We start from the raw sequence: 21,526 nt of genomic DNA on the forward strand, positions 1-21,526 counted from the left end.
GACAGAAACGAGTGAGAAATGTCAGGCTCACCAGCTGAGGATCTGCCCCATAATTTTATCATTAATGACTTCACAACTCTGTACCAAATCAGACGAGGAGTTCATTATGGCTGGGGCCAGATGCTTCAGAGAAAGACATAAGATCCTGTCATTGGCCATTGTGTATTAATTGGTTTATATGAGAAACATTTTTCCAGCCTCAGGTGGCCACTGGTTGTCAGCTGTCTTTTTTTCTTTAAAAGCCCTGAAGCTTAGTATTTTTTACTTCATCAGTTGTTAACTTACGTTATTCATTGTTGCATTCTTTATAATTTTTAAAATAAACTTAAAGCACTAGATGCATTTTTGATAATTTCTGTTCTACAAAGCATCTAATATGGTCTGTTTCCTTTCCTCTAAAGACTGCATTTATTAATTTTCATTTTCTTTGCTGGAGATCAGCCCTTTGCATATTGTCTGAGGGGGATGGGTTGTCTTACTAGAATAGCTTGCTTGAGTGTAAAATACAGCTCTAATCACAAAGGAGAGATGAAACATCACATTGTAAAATTCCCCTCCCCAATCTCATAACTTCCCTTTCACATGTGGTCTATTTGAAGTCAAAATACAAAAGTCTAGGAAGGAGTAGGCTCCCACTTGCTGTCTTGACGTGGAGCAGTGTAGTCGTGATACATCGGTCAAGGTTTTGCTTTCTTTTTGGTTTTATTGCTTGGAAATCTATCTGACATATGATCCAGCAAGGGAGCATGTGATTTCTTTTTTAATAGTTGATGAAAGAAGCACTCTCTTTTAATAAAGAGGCAGTCTGAAAAGGCATGGAAATCATCACTCAGCAGACCATTTCTGTTTTTAATCTTGCCCTTTTCTGTCAGTAATAACCTGCTGGCTCAGTTTTACTATGCTATGAGGAAAGATGGTGCAAGAGAGCTGTTGTGAAGTCTATAGTGACAGTTCTGTATGTTCAGGGGTGTTGCTTTTCCTCTCTATCATCACTTCTCCTATGCTCAGTCACTTTCAACTATGCCTACTTGCTAGTTTTTGTATTTTTCCTGAACCAGTGTTAATATCCTTAATGACATTAGAAAAATCTCTCTATTAGTTTTTAAGCACTTAAATTATAAAATTATGTTAAGCATAGAGAGAAATCTTGCCATCTGCTGCAGTTTAAAATAGTTTGGGTGAAGAAGGAAAACTTTTTTTGTCATAAATCATTGTTACATAAATTATTCATGTATTTGTATTGCATAAGTTGGACTCATTTTTTCTGCTGTGTAGGCTTTACATAATTCCAGTGTAATTCCAGTCTCTGTTCTTCAGGTGCCCATTTATGAGCTGCAGAATGATGGCCGAGACAACCTTCTGGGGGCACTGCTGATGGCTGGGCAATTCGTGATTCCTGAGGTCTGTTTGCCTGGGAGGACCATCTAAGAAGCTGCATTTCTCTCTCTAGCCAGGACACAAACTTAAATACTCACTAAATATCCAGTAGGCAGTAAGGAATTGTACTTAAGCAGGAAGATGAATGGATTCCACTGAGGTAACAGTGCTCGCATGGCAGAGCATGTGCTGTTCTCACATTGGTCATATCCCATTTGCCCATACACAATCTAGAAAGACTCTCAAGTCTGAAATACATGCTGCAGCAGGCTTGAAACTGGAGGTTCTCTTGCAAATATGTGGGATCTGAAACACCTGTAAGTCGGTTTTTTAACTGAATATTACTTTGAAGTTCTCCAGTCACTATAGAACTGTGTGTGTGTCTAGGAGTGTCTTCTAGCTCTGTTCCTAAGGACTGAAGTGTCGAGAGTGAACACCTAATGAACATGGAGGTACCTCCATAGTCTCAGCACCCTGCTGTTTGTGCTGTGCAGCCCAAAACTCTGAGAGAAAATGGGTCAGGTTCCACCTCATTTTACTTCTGCCATGCTCCCAAAGCCTGTTCTTGTAAAACAACAGCAACAGCTGACTGGCCAAGATCTTAATAACTGATAACAGCTTTGAGGTATCTCTTTTCCTTCAAGTTGACAACCTTTAACAGACTTGAGAAGGAACGTAATTATTTATGTATGGTAACTTTTTTTGGAAGTTATCCTCATTTTCACCAGGCCTTTCGTTGTGTTTTGGACTCTGAATTTATACATAACTGAAGAATTTATTAAAAAGTTCACTGTTTCTTTCCTCCATCTCTGAAGAGGACTCAGGCAAATTTTCTGTCTCCTAGACTAAGCCTCATGAGAGGATTATGAAACTAGTTAGCTCTTAACTTGTTTTGTTCTTAAATTCTTAAACCAATGTGTGACAGATGTGCCAACTCTTTTTGAAAGGGTTAGACTTGTAAACATCTACTAGCCTCTGAGTTGCTTTAAAGATTTAGAAAACACTTTATAAAGGACGGACTACAGTATTTATCTTCTGCATCTTTTAATTACTGGCTTATTCATAGACCTGTTTCTTTACTTGTCTTGCAGGTGTGCCTGTATTTTTATAATAAACTGTACAGGGGAAATAGGGTGACTAAGGTGGATGCTGGGAGTTTCAATGCCTTTTCCTCACCTAACCTGCCTCCACTTGCAAATGCTGAGGTTGATATTACAAGTAAGCAACATCATCTCTTAAGCCATGTAATTTATGCCGCTTGCAATAGAACTGTAGCTGAAAAGAACCTGTGCTTATGTAGTTGAAATGTCGTTTTTAAAGTCAAATGTCTTTGAAGGTCCTGTAACTTGACTTCACTTCATCTGCTCTGAATCTGTTTAAATATTAGTAAGGCTGAGACTTTGTGACTCAACTGCATTTATCTATTGAATATAGATGTGAGCTAGACTGACTTTGACTAGAGATCCAGACTAACCAGAGGGAATGCTGCCCCTGTGTCAGGAAAAAGCTTGCTCCAAAGATAAAATGAGGGAGTTAGGACTGAAAGAACAAAGAGTTTCATCTCATTAATGGCCATGCTGGCTCTGAAATCGGGAAAAAAGTCATTGCAGAGTACTTGCAGCTTCAACAGTCTAACTCTGTTGCATGTCATTGTGTAGGATGTTTTACTGGATATTTAGGACCTGTCTGAACTGCAAACACACTGACAACAGCAGACCTAAAATATGTGAAGTTTTTTTCCCTAAACTTATTCAGGCTCCCCGTAATTTTTATGTGTCTTTTTCTTAACGAGGGGAAAGACTACATGAAGGTTTTAGTACCCACTTGCAAAGTCAGTAGATGACTGTTCTTGGACAAATGGCACCCTTTCTTTGGAGAGGGGAGAAGAGAGACACATTTGGAATCTAGCCAAATGGAGCTGCCAGAAAACATACTAAAGGACAGTTTTAAAAAATCGGAGCCACTTTTGGATAGACTAGGTATTAAAAAGGAGTAGGACTTGGTGACAGTCCCTATTGTTACAAAAAAAAAAAAAAAGAACAGGAGGGTGTTCCTGAAATCTTCTGATAAGTTCCATTAGTGGCAGTAGGAGACCTAGCCCTGTGCCATGCAATGTGCCATTCTGAATGGATTCTACTGCTAGAGAAAGACATTCTGCAATCTGGAAAATAAACTTCTCCCTTCCACCTAAGGAGTGGAAGTCACTTAACAAAGTTTCAGGATCAAGGTGCTGTATTTGTAGCAGCCAGATACAAACTGAGGAAGCCTGTGAAATACTGTTAGTTGTCTGTAAGACATATCTCAGGTAGAGAGTCTGCTACTGTTGTGCTGTGCCAAATAGGTTGTCTCTGAAATCAGTGGAAGTGCTGTCAGTTGATTGTTGCACTAAATTGGGGAGAATCTTCTTTCTTGGGTTTTTATGAACTGCATCAAACAGGGTAGGAGTAAATTCCGTTTACCGACCGATCAATAATGAAATCAAGCTGCAAATTGCATGCTATTCCTCTCTTGGATTTGAATGAACTGTTTTGTGATTCCTTGTCTAGAGTAGAAAAATGAGAAAGTTATTAAGCACTTCCCTTGGCCCATATTGGGGCCCATTATCTTTTCAGTAAATGCCTCATTGGGATCAGTGGGGATTTCTGATTTAAAAACTGATGGTGTGATAGGCTCTATTTTTATTTGCTTCAGTTGATTACCCAGTTAGGGTAGCATCATTTATCCAAGATGACGGTGTCACTAGTGAAGGATTGTTTCATTTTGAAAGAACATAGTTTATAGTAAGGGCAATCTGCTAGTGCTGCTTTATTTTGTCCAAAGTAATTGTTTGAAACATTGCTGTCTCCCTTGAGTTTGCTTGTACAGTCCTTGTATGAAGCTTTCATGGAGACAAGGAACCAGTTGGGCTTTTAAACCAAAGAAATCTAGCATCTTTTAACTTTGGTTTTTTGTCCAAATGACTTTATATAATATGTCTTAATCCTCTTGTAGACAGGGTTGACTCTGGCTGATTCAGCATTATGGAGAGCAGCCTGAGGATGCCAGGAGGAGTAGGCCATGTGCAGAAACTCTTCCTCAGGCTCCCTGGTTCTAACAAAGCTGGGAATGAAAATTCCAGGGAAGCAAAAGGGGAGAGGTAGCAGGATGGAGGAAGTGGGGAGCATAGTGGGATCATGGGTTGGTGCACAGGAATGGGAAGACATGCTGCTCACGGCTCAGCAGAGCATATAAAATCTACTCCAGAGCTAGAAAGAGGAGGGAGAAGCTTAGTCTTCTTCCCTCCCTTACCCTTCCAGCTCTCTTCTTCATTTATGATATCCATTTTTTATCCTGTTCCCTTTTCAGATGAGGCTCCCAGGGGATTTCTAATCCCATAACTGGCTGTGTTCTCAGCCAGATCCTTAGCTGTGTTAGCAATGCCTAGGAGTTGTGTTACCCAGTTCCAGATGAGCAAGTGTGTCAACTTCCTTAGGACTTCCAACTTAGCACAAGAAACTCCTGTAAGAAATGAAAAATTCTAGCCCATTCCTGAGCTGAGTAAGAAACCCAGTGCTGATGGAAAATACTTTTGCAGCAGAATCAGAAATCTCTGTATGAAATGGACAATATAGAAATAATAAAAAATATTTCTAAAATCTCAAAGCTTATCAAATAAAAGACCTTACCTTATTTTTCCCATATTTTTAAAGCAGGCAAGACAAGGAAGACTATTTCTGTTGAAATCTGTAAAGATTTTCAGTATATTTTGTAATTACTTTCCTTTATTCTTGATTGTCCTAATGAAGCACACATGAAACCTGCTTTGTTACTGTGGCTGGACTTTCTTCATCACACATGCATCTTCTGGGAGTGGTGCACATGCACAGGACCATATTATGAGAGACAACCTGTGCAGGGGATAGAGCCTGTGTGACTGTGTGTGCAGATGTGGCACAGCAGCAGAAGGTTAGAAAGCCCTTTTGGGCTTGTTTACCCACAAATCTCATTAGAGAGAAGCTATTAGTCACTGGCCAAGTCTGCATCTTGGTTGGTTGTTTATATAGAAAGCCCAGGTCATTCATGTATGAAGGCAAATGCCAGCTCTCTTCACTGGAGTGCTTTTGATCCCCATCTCCACTCCCTTCTATGTAGGCACCTTGACTGTTGCAAGGACACCAGTCAATTTAAATATTCATTCCCAAAGACGTATGTTGATTGTTTTATAACAAACTGCCAAAAACGGGGGTCTGTGCTCGTTTGCCTCCTGCAGGAGTTTTCAGCCATAGGTTGGCCTGTGCTCCCCACCCTTTGGCTCCTGCTGTGAATCTCAGTGAGCACTGGGGCAGCTTATGTAATGGTAGGGCTTGCCTGTAGCCCTGCAAAGGATGAGAAGAGGGCACTGCTGTTTGCTTGGAGCTCTGCAATCAAGAAAAGCTGTATTTCTTGTTTGATTTCATAACTCGGAGTTCAGTCACCACTCCTAAGGGAGGTGTCGCTCTCAGTGGCTGCTCTCCTGTTATAAGTTGAAATCTGCACTGTGGCATAGGCTCTGTTTAAAATTGGGCAGGGGGATTTGCTGCTTTCTGATCTGTGTAGAGTTACTTTCATTTTAAGTCATGTTGATTTTTTTTTTGTGCTAACCCAATCACCATGTTTTGTGTATGTGTGTGAATAAAGCTGCATAAAATAAAGATGTAATTTTTTGGCAGTAATTTTAGAGGCTATAGTGTTTGGTATGGAGTAGGAGATTGGAAATATCGGACTATTGTTTATGTGATGGTTTGGTTTGGAAGAATAAACAGAAGGCCTCAATATCTTGAATGTAGTCTCCTTTAACAGAGCAATCTATCCCAAGCCATTGTGAGTATAGTATGTAAATAGCCATTACTTCTTTATTTTATGTACACTGCTTTAGAAACATTCTTTCTGCTGTGCCACACTAGTAGCTAGCTTCTGTTTGTTCCTCACTTTTTCTTCCACATTTACATGATTCATTGTGCTGTATCAGTTAAACTCTTCACAAGCACAGGCCACCCAAGTCAGAGCAGGTTACTGTTTTCTGTGCTGTGCCAAAACTGAGTATCCCTAATTATTCACTCTTATCCATAAGATAAAAAAGTGTTGTGAACACCAATAGATGCAGCTTTTTGTACTTCACTTGCTTGTATATGAGTTTCTTACTTAGGAACTGTTGGTGATTGTTATGTTCTTGGGGCTTTTTAACTTAACAAAAAAAGATTGCTCTGTGGTATGATACAGCAAGACAGCTGGTTTATTCGGTACAATGAAGATGCTTGAACTTATCTATGTGACATAAATATTGTTCCTGTTTGGGGATGTAAACTTTGAGATGGAGGATGCAAAGGGTGTGTTCTAATTTTTTTTTTCTCTTGCGTGGTGTCCTGCCTCATTTCCAACAGTTCTGAGTAAATCTGAGATGAAGTTGGGCTTTTATGTGTATTTGTTTCTCTTTGGCTCTTGCATCACATTTGCCTTTTGTTCTGCCTTTTAGACTTGTTTGGCAAATGGAAAACTGACATCTGTGGAGTCTGCAGCACCAAACACGTTATGTAGGCTGACGAGGTTCATGACCAAGCGAATGTTAACTCAGGGGCAGGGCAATCTTTATCTTCTTTTTAATATAACTTGGAATTACATCACTATACTATGTCTGCATGCATTAAATTTATCTTGGAGATGTTATTTGGTAGAGCGTACTCCAAGAGTACAGGTATAGGCCTGGTGTAGGTCTGACTTCTGAACCGGTCCTCTGATCTCTTTCCTTGGTCTTCTGCTTTTGGCAGTGTCTTAGTGCTCCATGCCAAGGCAGGTTTCCTCAGTTCATTCTTCAAGTTGGTTACAGGCATCAGGGATGCTCACAGTTGCCAAACGTAGTAGAATGCATTTGTGAAGTTTTGGCAGGGACTCCTACCTTATGGAGGATAAAAGAAAAGCAAGCTGTGATACAATTTTATTGCCATCCCTTCTTATAGAGGAGGCTGCTTTTAAAGAGTTAACCTGTTTTTTAGAAGGCTGAGAGGAATGGATTTATTGCTAAACACTTCTGCTTCTTAAAGCACAGTGCTCATGTTGAATGTGGTTAGCCAGGCCTGTGAACCTCATGCAGAACCTGTGCAGAACAAATGCACAGGCTCTGCACTTAACTGAGTTCCTCCTGCAGGTCTCTAAATGGCTCTGGAAAGCTCCCAGAGGCCTTTGAGAGCTACTTGGATAACAAGTCCAGCCAGGTGCTTTCAGAGTCGTGCTGGACAGCTTCTTAGAAAGAAAGCTGCAGAAATGGTCTGTACTTCTATTCTCCCAATGCCAGGGCAGTAGGAATCCATGTGCTGAAGTGTGACTGGCTGGACAAAAAAGTGCTGAGCCCACTGCTTGTGACCTGTTTAATGGTGAATGGCATTTTTTAGAAAGAACAGAGGCTCTAGTTGGTGACAGAGAAGGAAAGTTCATAGAGTCTTATAGGAGACAGCTATTTTTTGTCCCAACTTAATGGATTGTGTAGTTTTTAGTATCTCTGGTAATGTGGCAATAGAGCAGGCTTCAATGGAGGCTTTTAAATTTACTCTTGATTTTTTTTTTTTTTTTGGGAAGTGGCTGTCTGCTGATTACAAGAAATTGCAACAGTAATTGGTGTGAGTAACTCTCTGCATGGCTGAGAGCAAGTCAGTATTATGCACGCAGATCTTTTATCTGTCTTGCTGTTCGGGAGTTTCTCCAAAATCTCAAAAGCTTAACTCATGAAGGGGAAGCAGGCAGCTTTTCAGCATGGCCTATTTTCATGGAGGCACAATGCTCTGAGCTGTTGGCTGCTGTTTGTTAAACCTCTTCCACTGCCTTGTAGGAGCCATCAGCGCTACCAATGCTGCACTCCTACACTGAAGTAGTAAAATTTTGAAATCAATAATGCATGACTTGGCTTCTAATAATGCAACACAAACAAACTATTAGTTAAACAGCTGGCTTCTGGCTCTAAATGTATAATGGGAGTTAATTGAATCCTTGCTATTTTATTTAATCGTTAATAACTACCTAATAAACTCTGGAGGTGATTAGCAGCAACAGTAACTGCATTTGTCATCTCTTACGTCTCAGAAGATCCAGGTCTGTTTTCCAAACATGAATCCAGCTTCTATCAGGCCAGCTACCTAACAGTGAAGTTCAGGTCAGTGTATGACAAGTAAATATCTCACCTATGCCAGACCAGCTGCCAGTTCTTCTGTCTTAAATGGGCCTTCATTTCCTCTTTAAAAAATACATTGTCTTTCATGAATCCCCTGCCTAAGAGAGTTGTAAGCATGAAGTACTACAAGTGTACTTAATAGTATGTCTTAAATTAAAAAGGCTATTTCTTTAAATAGTAAACTGGGAAACGGTTTGGAGAGCCAATACCAAAAAGAAATTTCGAGTTCACACCAATATGAACAGGAATGTTGGACTTCTGCGGATCTTCCCAGGAATCACTGCTGCTGCTGTAAGTGTCACCACTTCATTTTGGAAATGAGTGAAATGAGGCTCAAATAGACACAGGAAAGCTGCATTGTTTGGAGCAGTGGTTGGGGTTTTGGAGGGAAGGGAAAGGATCTGTCTTCCAATAAACATTTTTTTAAATATCAGGACATTCAAAGACTATTTTCATATGCCATAAATGATTGATAAAAGCTTTTCAAATATCTTTTGTATGAATTGCCTGCGGTCTGGAACTTAAAATTAATTTCTTATCAGCATTTATAAATAGGTCAAGTGTGGTTTTCTAGACAGGTGCAAGCTACAGTGACTAGGGAGATCTTCTCCTGCTGCATATTGAGGCATATTAATAGGTATCTTGTCAAAAAATAGACAATATGGTGGGTGGAGTGTGATTATTTGTACAACTCATGCTTCTTTTTTAAGGTTCATTTTGTCTCACACTGATGGTTAACATGGTTAACAGCATTCATACAGAGCTGAAAATGAAAAGTGGGATTTTGCTGCTGAAAATGAGAAGTGGGATTTTTTTACCTTTAGAAATTATTTTGCAGATTGTGATTTTAGGTAAATTAGTCTTTAAATTTTTGTCTAATATTAGTTCCATTAAATTGACAGGTCTTTTGTGGCTCTTGCTGCCTTAAATTGAATCCAGTAGTTTAAGCAGCACTCCCCAATTATATCACCATTCTTTTTAGGTGAATATGAACAGATGGAAATACAGAGGGGTGGTATATTTGCAATAAAACTCCAGCTGCATAGTTAGCCTCATGGGGGTTTACATTGCATATGGGGGTTTGCATTTAGCATATGTGATCAGTAAGGAAACATCTAGGTTGTTGAAAACACATCTTTCTAGGAAGAGAAGTTTGCTAGGCATTCTCTTACAGTGAGGCACAATATCTACTTCAATATCAACTGGCTCAAAATATATTAGTGCCTCTGAGTTAAATCAATTCAGTTTTGGGTTAAAAAACTTCATGCTTCATTAGAATGTTCTTTCCTGAAAGGTGAAACACTCTGTCTCTTGGGCGGACATTGGTTTAGCAAAACTCTTTGCTAAAGCAAAAAAATCTGGGCAGGGGTGTGGAGTTCTAATCTCAGTTAATAATTCAACATTTATTTCATAAGTGTAAATGTACCTTTTTTTTGCACCAAAGAGTGGTGCAACAGTACAGCCTGTTAATTGCACTTAAACAGCAGCATCCTTTTTCACATCAGGTAATGACTGTACAAAACAGTTTATTTTAAAATCTAACCCTCTAGAAATTTTGAAGGAAGCCAGAGAGGGAAAGTCTCATTTTTTTAAAGCTTATTCTGCAGTCTCAGTTATTGCAAAAGGGAAGCACAGAAGGGTGTGAGAAGACTATAAGGCACGAGAGCCTGTAAAACCATAGCAGGAATAGACCATTTTTAAAAATGCTGTGCCACACGTGAAAAATTTAAGGATGACTTAAACATACCTTTTGTCTCTCTTCCCTCTCTTGTTTTTAAACAGGTAAAAGCATTTCTTCAGCCTCCAATTGAGGGCATAGTACTGGAAACTTATGGAAGTGGCAATGCCCCAGACAAGAGAGAAGATTTGCTGGAAGAACTGAGGAGAGCAGCTGAACGCAAAGTGGTCATTCTGAACTGCACCCAGTGCTTACGTGGGGCTGTTAAAACTGTCTATGCAACAGGGCAGGTGAGGGGTGTGCAACTTCATTCTCCACTGCTGTGTAAAAGAAACATCCCACTGATACAACTTGATTGTAAACTTCCAGCAGTCCCAGCGTATAAATCCAGGTTTATTAACTGTAAAGTTGTTGCTCATAAAATAACTACCTCTGAAAAATCTTAAACTGGAAGCACTTAAACACATATCTACAAACAAGATCTTGTTACTCCTGGTCTGAAGGGTAAAACAGTCAGCTCAAATCCCAAATTAGCAACTGCTCACTCCTGTCATGTGCAGCACTCCAGGATTCTTTGCATTAGATCCGTAGTATCTCTCTCAGAGGGATTCCATTGAGCTAAAAGCTAGCTTAGTGGTCAGATGATCAAATAAAGTAGTATTTGATAGGATAACAGTTGCTTAGCTACAATGTAGGAGCATGAAGAAAGCCTGTAGATGCAAGCAGTATCCAAATCCCAGTTCTTTATTTGACTGGAAGTACAACTGAATTCAGGGCGAGATTGGAGAACAGTATCTAAGGAATTGTCTGTATTGAAGAATGGAAATCAGTTTAGTTTAACCCATGAGGGTTGGCTTAAAGCAGGTTTTGTGTACATACTGTTAATATTCAGGGCATTTTATAGTGTGTTTCTCAGTTGTGTACCAAAACACGACATCACTGGGACTAATAAGAGCACAAAGCCATATAAGAATATGTGCTGCATGTGAGGGAAGCTGGTTTAACTGGCCTTTAGAAAAGGACCAGCCATTAAATACCCAAGAAGCACTACCAGAGGGTGACTCATCCCTCTGCATTGGACACCTGGTTTTGCTGGGAGCAACCACCTGTCTGGCAGAGCCAGCCTCTTTTTTGACAGCATGGCAAACCTAAATACCCTGGTCTGGTGCTGAAACCTGCCTCTTTTAGCTTTGGTTTTGACACAGCTTTAGATAATATTTGCACAAATTCTGTTTTGAGGAGAAAGAAAAGGAGATTGTAAGATTTTCTGTATACCTCCTTAGTATCCAAACTTTGTATTTTCTGATACGGGCAATTATTTGGATGTTGGTAAAACTTTTGCATAGCTTAATGGAAATATTTTGAGAATTAGTGACTTTTGCAAAGATCCCATGCTCTGTAGCAAATACTGTAGGAATATGTGGATTATATAGAACAGCTCACTCAGAAGGAAGAAAGCAGTTAAGTCAACAAAAGACACCAAATTTATGTTTGAAAAACAACATGAAAACGAAGCCTGGGTTTTATGTGATCTTCTGCTTGAAATGAACTGCTAAAATGTGTGGAAATAAAAAAACCCCTTTTTTCTATGCTCTGGTTAAAAGATTCTCCAAGTAGGCACCTAAAATGGATTTTTGCACTCTGATCCAGGCTGTTGATATGCTGGATTGAAAGATTCCACTCAGGTCTTAGTGAACCACTTTAAGGCTGTGTGGAAACATGTTCCCTTCTGGCTTCCATTTTTTATATGGGGTTTGTACTGTGTTGCTTCAGCATCAGTGGTTGGAGGCTGTTTTCTTGGCATCTTTTGAGGAAAATGGTGAACAAGCCAAGTCCTACGGAATTATTTCATGCTTGTTCTTTCACTGCCTTCTCCTTTTCGTAAGGAACTGCTCAGTGGAGGAAGTATCATAAGCGAATGCTGTAAAGTTGCTGTAATGTTAATTTTACTTTGATTTTTCTTTAAATGAAATATTTCAAAGGTCTTTGCACACGGCTGGGCCAGTTTTTACTCATTTGAGCTAGTCACATAGGTCAGCTGAGTCCCTGGCTTCCCTTGAAGTGTTTGTTTTAATTAACTAAATGTCTGGCCTCTGATCCATCTACACAGTAGAAACCTATAATTGAGGGGACTTTAGGTATAGGAAGGAAGCTGGGAAATCCCTTCCTCCTCCTCTTTTGCAAACCCACTGAAAAAAGCCCTAACTGTTCTTTGGTTAGCTCTGCAGTACAGAAACTTTCTCACCTTCTCTGTACATGTTTTCCCATGGGACTTTAAAAAATGTTACTCAGTCTCTTGAAGGTGGTTAATGAGCTAATTAAGGCTCTGTATCTTGCTGAAAATATTAGTTAAGCCACAGTAAGTTTTGAAGCTGAAGTTTGTATACAAGGTATTTAAAAGTAAAATGCAGTGTAAAGAACCTAGTTCAATCTGCTTTACTGTGAGGCAACACATTATGGCAAAGAAGTCGATCTGTGATTTGCCCAGATACAGTTTAGTGACCAGAGATCTGAAATCTCCTTTGTCTTTGCTGTCTTGTACACTTATCAGGCTTGCTGATCATAGCAAAGATGCTTCTTCTTTTTGCTTTTGTTCAGACAGTTTATTTTTTTTTTAACTACCATAAAGATGAGTTAAAAAGGTCATCTTTTGCAGTTGTTCTTGTCAGAACTGTGTAAATTACGTATTTTAGTTGTATCTTCTAAATCATACGCTGCTAGTGCAGCCTGAAAGAATCTGAAAGCACTCCCGCTGTGAGCACGCTGTAGTGCTGGAATTCATCCAAAGCAATGCCCCATAAAAGAATGGTAAATATGTCTGTGTGAGAACAGCCTACTTGGCAGTGTTCAAAATGCCACTAGGTTAAAACAGAGTAACTGCAGCTTTTCAATAAAGGGAATCTGACAACTCTGCAGATAGCTGATACGGACCTGTAACCTTTCCCTTTTAGCATAGTAAGCGACCGTGGCAAGCATTTGGTGGAATTCTTCTGTGTTATTGCATGAAAAGGAATTTAAAGTAAAAGTCATCTTTATTCAGATTGCTCTAGTATTTGCTTGGTATTTGATAACTGAAAGTACAAAAATTACAGTGGCAGTAGGAGGAGCAAGAGAGTGGAGGCTCGGCTGCACCCTGTATTCTGTGTAGCTACTCTCTTTCAAACACCTTCTCTGTATGTGCAGGTATTTCTGAATGCTATGCTAATTAGAATCATTATTCCTTTTTATTCAGACTCTCGCTGATGCTGGAGTAATTCCTGGAGGTGATATGACACCAGAGGCAGCCCTAACTAAACTGTCATACACGCTCAGCAAGAGAGACCTTAGCTGGGAGGAGAAGAGGCAGGTAAATATTTCAGTGTGACCTTGAAAGACTTTTAAGTTTCTCATCTACTGTGCTAACTTCTGCTTAACTTCATGCCTTGAGCTTCTCTCTTGCATTTAAAAGCAATTGGTTCCAGAGCCATAATGTGAACAGCCCGTGTTTTTTTTTCTTATGGAAAATACTATTAAGCAAACAAATGTATGAAGATTGGGAGAGAAAAGAATTCTCTGCATAAGTCAGGTGAAGACCATCACTGAGCCATAAAAATGCCGTGTTTAAATGGTAGTAGTCTAGCTTGGACACTTCTGTATTGAAAATTCTATGTGGAAATTCTTATGGGAGACAGAATCCCAACCCTACTGAAGTCAGCAAAGATCTTGTCACTGATCTTAGTGTGGTGAAGATTTCATCCCAAACTCATTCACACAAATGAAATATTTATTCTGAAAATAAATATTGCCTACAGCCTCTTCCTTTATGGCATTACTCATAACAGTATTAGATTATATTTCTCTAAGAGGAGATACACTTTATAATACATAAAAAGTAGAGGATTATTCTAGAGCCAGTTGTAACTGCTTTTAAAATCAGAGCCCTTTTAGCAATGTTCTGACTGTTCATTGGTTGCTTAATCAAGGCCTTTTTTCCTGCAAGTTACATAGCTGTTTATCATGTTCCTTTTACACAAGGAGCATACAGCTATGAATTAGGGAACAGCAGTCTGCAGGAATGCATGAATTTCTGTGCTTGTATGTAGCAAAATCTTAATCCTGACACTTTGGGAGATGACATCGTGCTGAGTCATCCCCCAGACTTAACACTGTAGGCACATGTCTCTCATGATGGTGCTTTGGTTTTATTAAAACTATAACAAACCTGATCATTATTTCATGCTCCACATCTTCCAACCAGTAGCAGCTCTTGAGACAAACATATTTGAATACCTGTGATCCTAAGTGTGGTGGCTGGAAGTCCCACTTACCATGCTTAGACACAGTTTCAGCCTGTGAGCTTGCAGTTGTTTGCTAAAGCCCTGGCTCTGAGAAATGGGAGGAGGAGCTGTGTGTGTCTTTGAGGATGCCCAGAACATGCTCTGTGCAAGGACATGCCTGGCAGGCAACACAGTGCTGTGAGGAGCAGTGGTATTGGATGTGTTTGTACATTTGCACTTCAGAAACCCCAGCTCAGCACTGATACCCCTTTGGCACACTCACTGACCCTGGAAGCCACCTGCACTAGCTTGTTGTTTTTAATGCAGGCTTTAATCTTCTTGCACAGAGGATTACTTGACCTGGGACAGGAGAAACCTTCCCAGCTGGCTTCTTGCCTCGGTGTGTGAGTTAAAACTTAATTTGAGTTCCAGTTTGCTGAGGTGAGATAGCTGACTTACTCAGGTGAGGATTTGATGATAAGGTGTTACAGGTACCATGTCACAAGATAATTCTGCATTTTCATGTGCTGCCCTTTGGATTGTGCTACACAGTTTTTTGTGTGGTGATATGCTGGACCTCCTTTATATGGTTTGAAAAACAAAGTAACTTTTGCAATTTCTTTTGAGTTATGCAGTATTGGTTTCCTCATTTGACTCATTGTACTGACCCACAAACAATTCTGCTGGCACAACTAAGGGAACAGCATGCTGCGTTGCCTGGGCAGGAATGAGTTATAGAGACCAGGAGAAGAGGAAAGCCTGGAAATATGTTGTCTGTGGCAATATCTTCTGCTAAACATATCACCAAACAATAGTCTCCCAAGAGACAGAAGCTCTCCTGAAGCTGGCGTGGTTATTTTAGGATTCTCTTTCAACATGAAGAGCAAGGAATGTGCCCCCAGTCACATACAAATGTCTGAAGAGCTGGTAGGACTGAATAAGGCACGCAGGGCTTTGCACTGGGTGCATTTAGCACAGGTGCCAATTGCTAAGGTTACCTGTGTAAAGCAATGATCTAAATGTGTCAAATTCTAAAAGTGTGCCAAAGCAGTTGGTATCCTCAGTTGGTATGGGAGTCTTCCAGCAGACAGCTATGGTACTGTCAGCTCTTGGAGGGTGTTTTTTAATAAAGGGCATGCCTAGACATAAGTAAACCTGGGGCATTCCTCCTGCCAACATCACATCTGTTTCTTGCAAACTTTCACAATCCTGCTTTTTAAAATTCTAATTGAAATAACTATGTGCTTTATAGCTGCATCAGCAACCTTCCATGAAAGAGTGCCAGTATGTAAAATTGTCAGAATAGAGGAAACCAGTTGCTTTTTCTTGATGACTGGCTTCTATCTGTGTTCTCCAAGTTTCCCAGAATCTGTTTTTTAGAGTGTTTTCATTTCTTTATTGCCCTATTCAAGTACTTTGTACACATGAATTGGCTGACCTTTTTACATTTTGATTTGGGTTGTTTTTCCAGTTATATTGGAGGCACCCATCCTGCAAACTGTTACATGCCTGTTTGGGTACTGAATGACTGGTACAACTGTAGATTTTCTGCATTCAAAGCTTGATCTATGTCCAAATTTTTACAGAATCAGGGCTGATGGAGCTGTTTGAAAACCCATGGAAATACATGACCGTCTACAGGCAGCAGTGGGCTTTGTTTTGAGGTTTATGTACACAGTCTGTGTAGGAGTCCTGAGGTTTGTGAATGCTGGCAAAAGGCAGCATTTCAGAATATTCTGGTCTTAAGCCTCACTCTGCTCATTAGTCATTATCTTTGTGTTTTTGAGTAGGCTGCAGCTTACCCCACTAGGGAACTTTTGTCCACATATTCTAAAAATTGGGGTGTTATGTGCTTCTTTTTTTTTTCTTTTTTTTTTTTTTTTTCCCTTTGGAAGAAAGTTTTGTTTGCCTGTCTCTCTCTCTCTCTCCCTCCTTTGTCTTTTAAAACGTGCAGTCTGCATGGGACAGTAACTGTTTCTTTAATCTTTTGTCTGCATTCAATTAGTTTCCATAATTCCTCCAAACAATTTTCTAACTTGATTCTAAGGTTTTTTTATTAGACTACCACCATATTTTTCTCTGCTAACAAAGGGTTTGATTGCTTTTCAGATGCTGAGTGAGAATCTAAGAGGAGAAATGACTGTTGTACCCACAGGAGCCAAGATCTCTTTGAGAGATAGCAAGTTTATTCAAGTGATTGCCAAATCTCTAAGTATCAGCAGCAAGGAGGTATATACTTAAATATTTAAAATTAATATCATGTAAAGCTGTAAACTAAGTTAAATGAGCCTAGATTAAAGATGAACAGCAAAGCTGAAAGAAAATCGGAATATGGAGTTAGGGAGAAAGAACACAATGACAATCATATAACTAAAATGTTTTTAATTAAAAACTTACTAACTTTTTTTTCCCCCTTTTTGTAGCCCCATCTTGGGTTTATTTTCTTGGTTGGCTGGTTGCAATAACAAGCCTCAGACAGATGCTGTAATTCAGGGTATCAATGATATGAAGAAGTGCTTTATATTTTTGTGGTCAAATGTATTGACAGTTTGGAGCAATCCAAATAACGGGTAAAACAGCTTAATTGTACATGCAGTCATAGAAGGCTGATACTAAGGAAGCGTTAAACAAGTGTAATTTGTGGTGTTTAGTATTAGTCCCTCCCAATTAGAAAATATAATATAAAAATAAATTAGATAATACAGTATTGGTTGTACAGGTGTTCCCTTTTCTCTTGAATTTGGTTCAGGGAAGATGGGATTTTTATTAACTAATGAATACTGAATGTATTCTTTAGTTCTTCTTTAGTACCCATGAGGAATGGGAGAATATTCAGGGGGCCTACGAGGCTTGTCAGTGTAGGTTTGAAAGTACAGGTTACACAAGTATCTGAGGAATCACATTAATAAAACTGATCCAGTCTTGGGGATAATGGACTAGATGGTCTTTTCCAACTCCTACCAGCACTGTTTCTCTTACTGTGCTGGTGTGTATCTACGGCAGTACAGAGATGGCAATTAGTGTGTGCACCTTAAATGGTTTATAAAGATATCAGGTACTTGTAGTGTTGCCAGGGAGGAATATAAATCTTATGGATGTGAGACTGACAAAGTGTAAAACAAACATGAGATTTCTTTCCTTCCAAGAACTAAATGCTACCATTTCTAAATATCCAAATGACTAATTTGGAAACTTTACATAAAAGCAAGGGCAGTGTTTTTACGACTTGGGTGTCAATCACATTAGAGGTGAGGCTGATATTAACTGTTTAATTTTATTTGTTTCTCAGGAGTTAGAAGCTGTACGAGATGCATTAATTCCACCTTTGGCTTGTGCTGCAGCGAAACTGGGTGACATAGATGCACTAAGAGCCATAGCAGAAATGGTAATGTAAAATGAACAGTGTGTACAAAACATTAATTTTTAAAAAGAGCTATAATTGATGTTAGGAAGCCATGCTCATGGAAAGTGACAACCTAAGTTTTAGAGTCAAGGTGCTATGACTGTTACAAGTGGTTTCTGGACTTCTTGGTCTTTGTCTTTCTGAACTGGTGTGCTCTTTTTTCTCTCTGGTTTTCAGCTGTTTACATTTTCTTTTGAACTGTGAAAATACAGGTAGATTAAAATGCAAGTTCATATCTGCTAACTTTGGAACATTTTAAAATTATTTGTGCTGCTTTCTCTTCATTTAACTTTCTTTATGCATATTCATAGTATCCACCTTTTGGATGTAAATCTGTCAGGATTAAAAAAAAGAACTTGAAAATTATATTTAAGCAAAACACAGTGCAGTTCTAATTCAGGATTTCTGGCTCTCCTCAAAGCTCTAACTTTGGTTATACCTGAAGAAGAAACAGGCATTTCCCTGTCATATCTTTTTTTTCTTTCACCTCTTTGCCTTGGTTTACCATACTATTGAGATTTTGGTAATGGGCCTCAAGAAAGGATAAATATATCTTGAAAGTAAGAATTAACTAAGACAAGAAAAATTAGCAGTCTGTGGGCACAAAGCTGCTGTATGGTGTGCTGTAATAAAGAGCATATCCCAGTGGGGAACATGCAGGAGGTGGAATAAATATCTTTATTGGCACTAAAACAATGCTGCAAGATAAACTTTAAGTTTGACAAGCTTAACAATTTGGTGGCAGAATTATACATGCACTGTGTGACGTTTGCAACAACTTAATGTGCAGCCATTATCTTTTTGGCATGTGAAGAATATGTCTTTTTGTAGGGTGGAAACCTGAGCTGTGGAGACTACGATGGCCGAACTCCACTCCACATTGCAGCCTCTGAAGGGCATCTGCCCTTAGTTGAGTATTTGTTGACATCTGGCGCGACTGTTTATGCCAGAGACAGATATGGATCTACCCCACTGATGAATGCAATCAAGTTCAGGTAACAATTTATGTACTGCTCTATATAAAGTTTATAAACCTTCTATCATTTTGGATTTCAAGCCCATCCATCCTGTGTCCTGGTCTTGTCTTGTCTCAGCAGTCATGTGTAAATTACAGCAGTTAAAATAGCACATATCAGCTTGTTTCAAAGGATGTGACTAGCCTAAATGAAAAGATTTTTTAAAATAATGTGGAATGAAAGCAAACAACTTGGTATGCATGCAGAATTTTAGCATAAGGTAATTATTGCTGTCCTCCTGCCAAGACTTTGTCCATAATTTCAAGGATCCACTCTTTATTCTGAAGCTTCCTTATAAAACAGAGCCAAACTGATCACTCCTTTTGACTGTCAGAAGTGAGAGTGCAAGACCATGGGCTGTCTGGTTTTTTTCTGCCCTTCCCTTTCTCATCAAGACCAGACTGTTTCAGTTGGCACAAAATATACTGGTAGGTTGACATGTTTTAATCTTCCCCTTCCACCAGTGCTTTCCTGAGTCTCTTGCTGGATGACTGGTTTTTTGATTTTTCCCTTCCACCCACTCATAATTATATGGGATGGTTGCATGGCTCTGCCTGCTTTGTGGATTTCCTCTTCCTGCTGTTATGAATGTCAGCAGTTCTTGAATGGGAGTCATGGACTTGCACTTTACTGGTCTCTTCCATGTTGTATAGTCCTAAGGAATGGCCATAGCACAGAATATAAAAGTTATCAGTCATCAGAATTTAATTTTTTAAGATTTAGTTTGTGTAGCCTGGGGATTCATAGAGCCATTGGTCTTCCAGCGTGTTAGAAGCTGCACACCATAATCTCTCCTTGTCTTTGATCCACTTTCAGCTCTGTATCTCATATTCAGTCTGTATTGAGAAAAACCATTTTTTTCTGTAAAGGAGCTTGGAGTGATTGAATTTTCATGGTCTTCATGGATGAATGTCCCCAAATATTCCTACAGCTTTCTAATGTTGACAGGTTCACCTGGTCTGTCAAGCTGGAGTCAGCTCCCTGGGAGGTCTGACAGTCCTGGATTACCATGAGCTGCAGGAATAACTTGAAGGCTTCTTCTGTCTCAAAGACCAGATGTAGAGAACTCCCCAGGCTCTCTGACTGTGAGACCTGGAGTCCAGCGTGGCCGTGCTGTGCTATTGCCATTCCTCCTGCACGGTCCCGAACGGCTTTGTGGCCGTTGCTTTACCTCATGAATATATAAGCTCTGCAGACTTAAAGCAAAAACAAGCCCAACAGCAAATCAAACAAATAACCTCGGAGATGAATAGAGGTGGCTCTGGTCCAAAGTGAGAAAATGCTAAAGCATTAGATACTATTAGATGTTCCTGCAAATCAGGCACCTACTTTTTTTACCACACCCATCTACCGCCTGAGGAATTTCACATGAGCTTGTTGTTTGGATTCCTTCGAATTGCCACTCCTATATTAGACTCCTACTATGACTCTTAAGCTCTTTAAAACTGCACACCCATTTTGATGCAGGGAATTGTAAAAGGAAACTGCACCATAACCATTTTCAGTTTCTCTTTTTGTTTCTACTGTTGGAATGAGAGGAAGAGTTGACTTAGAACTAATCTCATAAATGTATATTTATGATCTGCTGTGTACTCATACTGCATTTCATACTGGTAAGCATATAAAGGAGAATGCTAAGGAGCAGACATCTGTATATGTGTGCAATTAGATACCCACTAAAAAGATTTCTGCTACACAAGTATTTAAATTCTATTTATTAAACACTTGCAAGCTGAAAGTGAAGAGATAATCCTGATAGAAAGTGGCAGAGAGGAAAGAGGTGGGGGGGAAAACTGATGATAATGAGTAGTCAACGCCTGAAACTGTTTAATATTGTAACTCTCTCAATTTTACTGATCATTGCATCAGCTTAATCCCATTTTCTGAGAATTAATATTTATTTAATTGGCATTTAACTGCAATACAGTATCCACTTATCTTAAAAATAGCTTTCTTCCAGTCTTTTGTGTTACATTTCTCAGTGGCTTGCCTTTTAACCAGCATGCAAACCTATATAATGATGACTGATTTCTCTCTTCCATTTAATAATTTGTAAAGATGATCAGGAGTTATGTCTCTTCGTAAAAGCTTCTTAACATAGCACTGTCAAGTGATAGACCAGTGACTTGATTTATGTCAATAATAGTCTCTTAAATTTTTTGACTTGAAGGGACTCTTTCTTTGTTTCTTTCTAAACAAGAAATAAACTACTGCATTTCCGCTTTTTCATTTGTAACTCTGCAATTTGCCTGTAGTCTCACTCACTTTATGCATGAAGCTAAACAGACCACTGTTAATTTAGGCCAGTTGCTTGACATATCAAAATAAGTAGCATTCCTTTAATTTCTTACAACACCCTCAAGGGATAATTCATTTTCAAAACAATAGAATAATATTTTTTTAATAATAGAAACTCTCTAAGTAGGAAAATGTCTTGAATAAAAATTGTGTATATTTTAAGTAGTAAAAGTGCTTCCATTTACTTGTAGAGCAGTGGTAAAAGGTTGAAAATGAGGAGTTGCTCATACAGTGCTGTGAGAACATCAGATTAGAGGTAGTAAAATTACCTCCCACGTAAATATGAATTTAAATACTTGATATTTTGCAAGGTTACATTTA

General features: G+C 39.2%; 1 protein-coding gene across 5 annotated transcripts in view; it reads left to right on the forward strand.

The window, feature by feature from the left end:
* The window catches only part of ASPG (asparaginase), a 49,554-nt gene that overhangs the window by 15,828 nt on the left and 12,200 nt on the right, over positions 1–21,526 (forward strand). For all 5 annotated transcript variants that reach the window (XM_069018396.1, XM_069018395.1, XM_069018397.1 and 2 more), the window contains 8 exons: positions 1,318–1,401; positions 2,469–2,595; positions 8,733–8,845; positions 10,337–10,522; positions 13,465–13,578; positions 16,598–16,717; positions 17,778–17,873; positions 18,723–18,886. In XM_069018396.1, coding sequence (XP_068874497.1) covers positions 1,318–1,401; positions 2,469–2,595; positions 8,733–8,845; positions 10,337–10,522; positions 13,465–13,578; positions 16,598–16,717; positions 17,778–17,873; positions 18,723–18,886 — 1,004 coding nt within the window. The remainder of the gene's footprint in view (positions 1–1,317; positions 1,402–2,468; positions 2,596–8,732; positions 8,846–10,336; positions 10,523–13,464; positions 13,579–16,597; positions 16,718–17,777; positions 17,874–18,722; positions 18,887–21,526) is intronic.

Source organism: Aphelocoma coerulescens, chromosome 5, assembly GCF_041296385.1.
Source record: "Aphelocoma coerulescens isolate FSJ_1873_10779 chromosome 5, UR_Acoe_1.0, whole genome shotgun sequence".
Taxonomy (NCBI): Eukaryota; Metazoa; Chordata; class Aves; order Passeriformes; family Corvidae; genus Aphelocoma; species Aphelocoma coerulescens.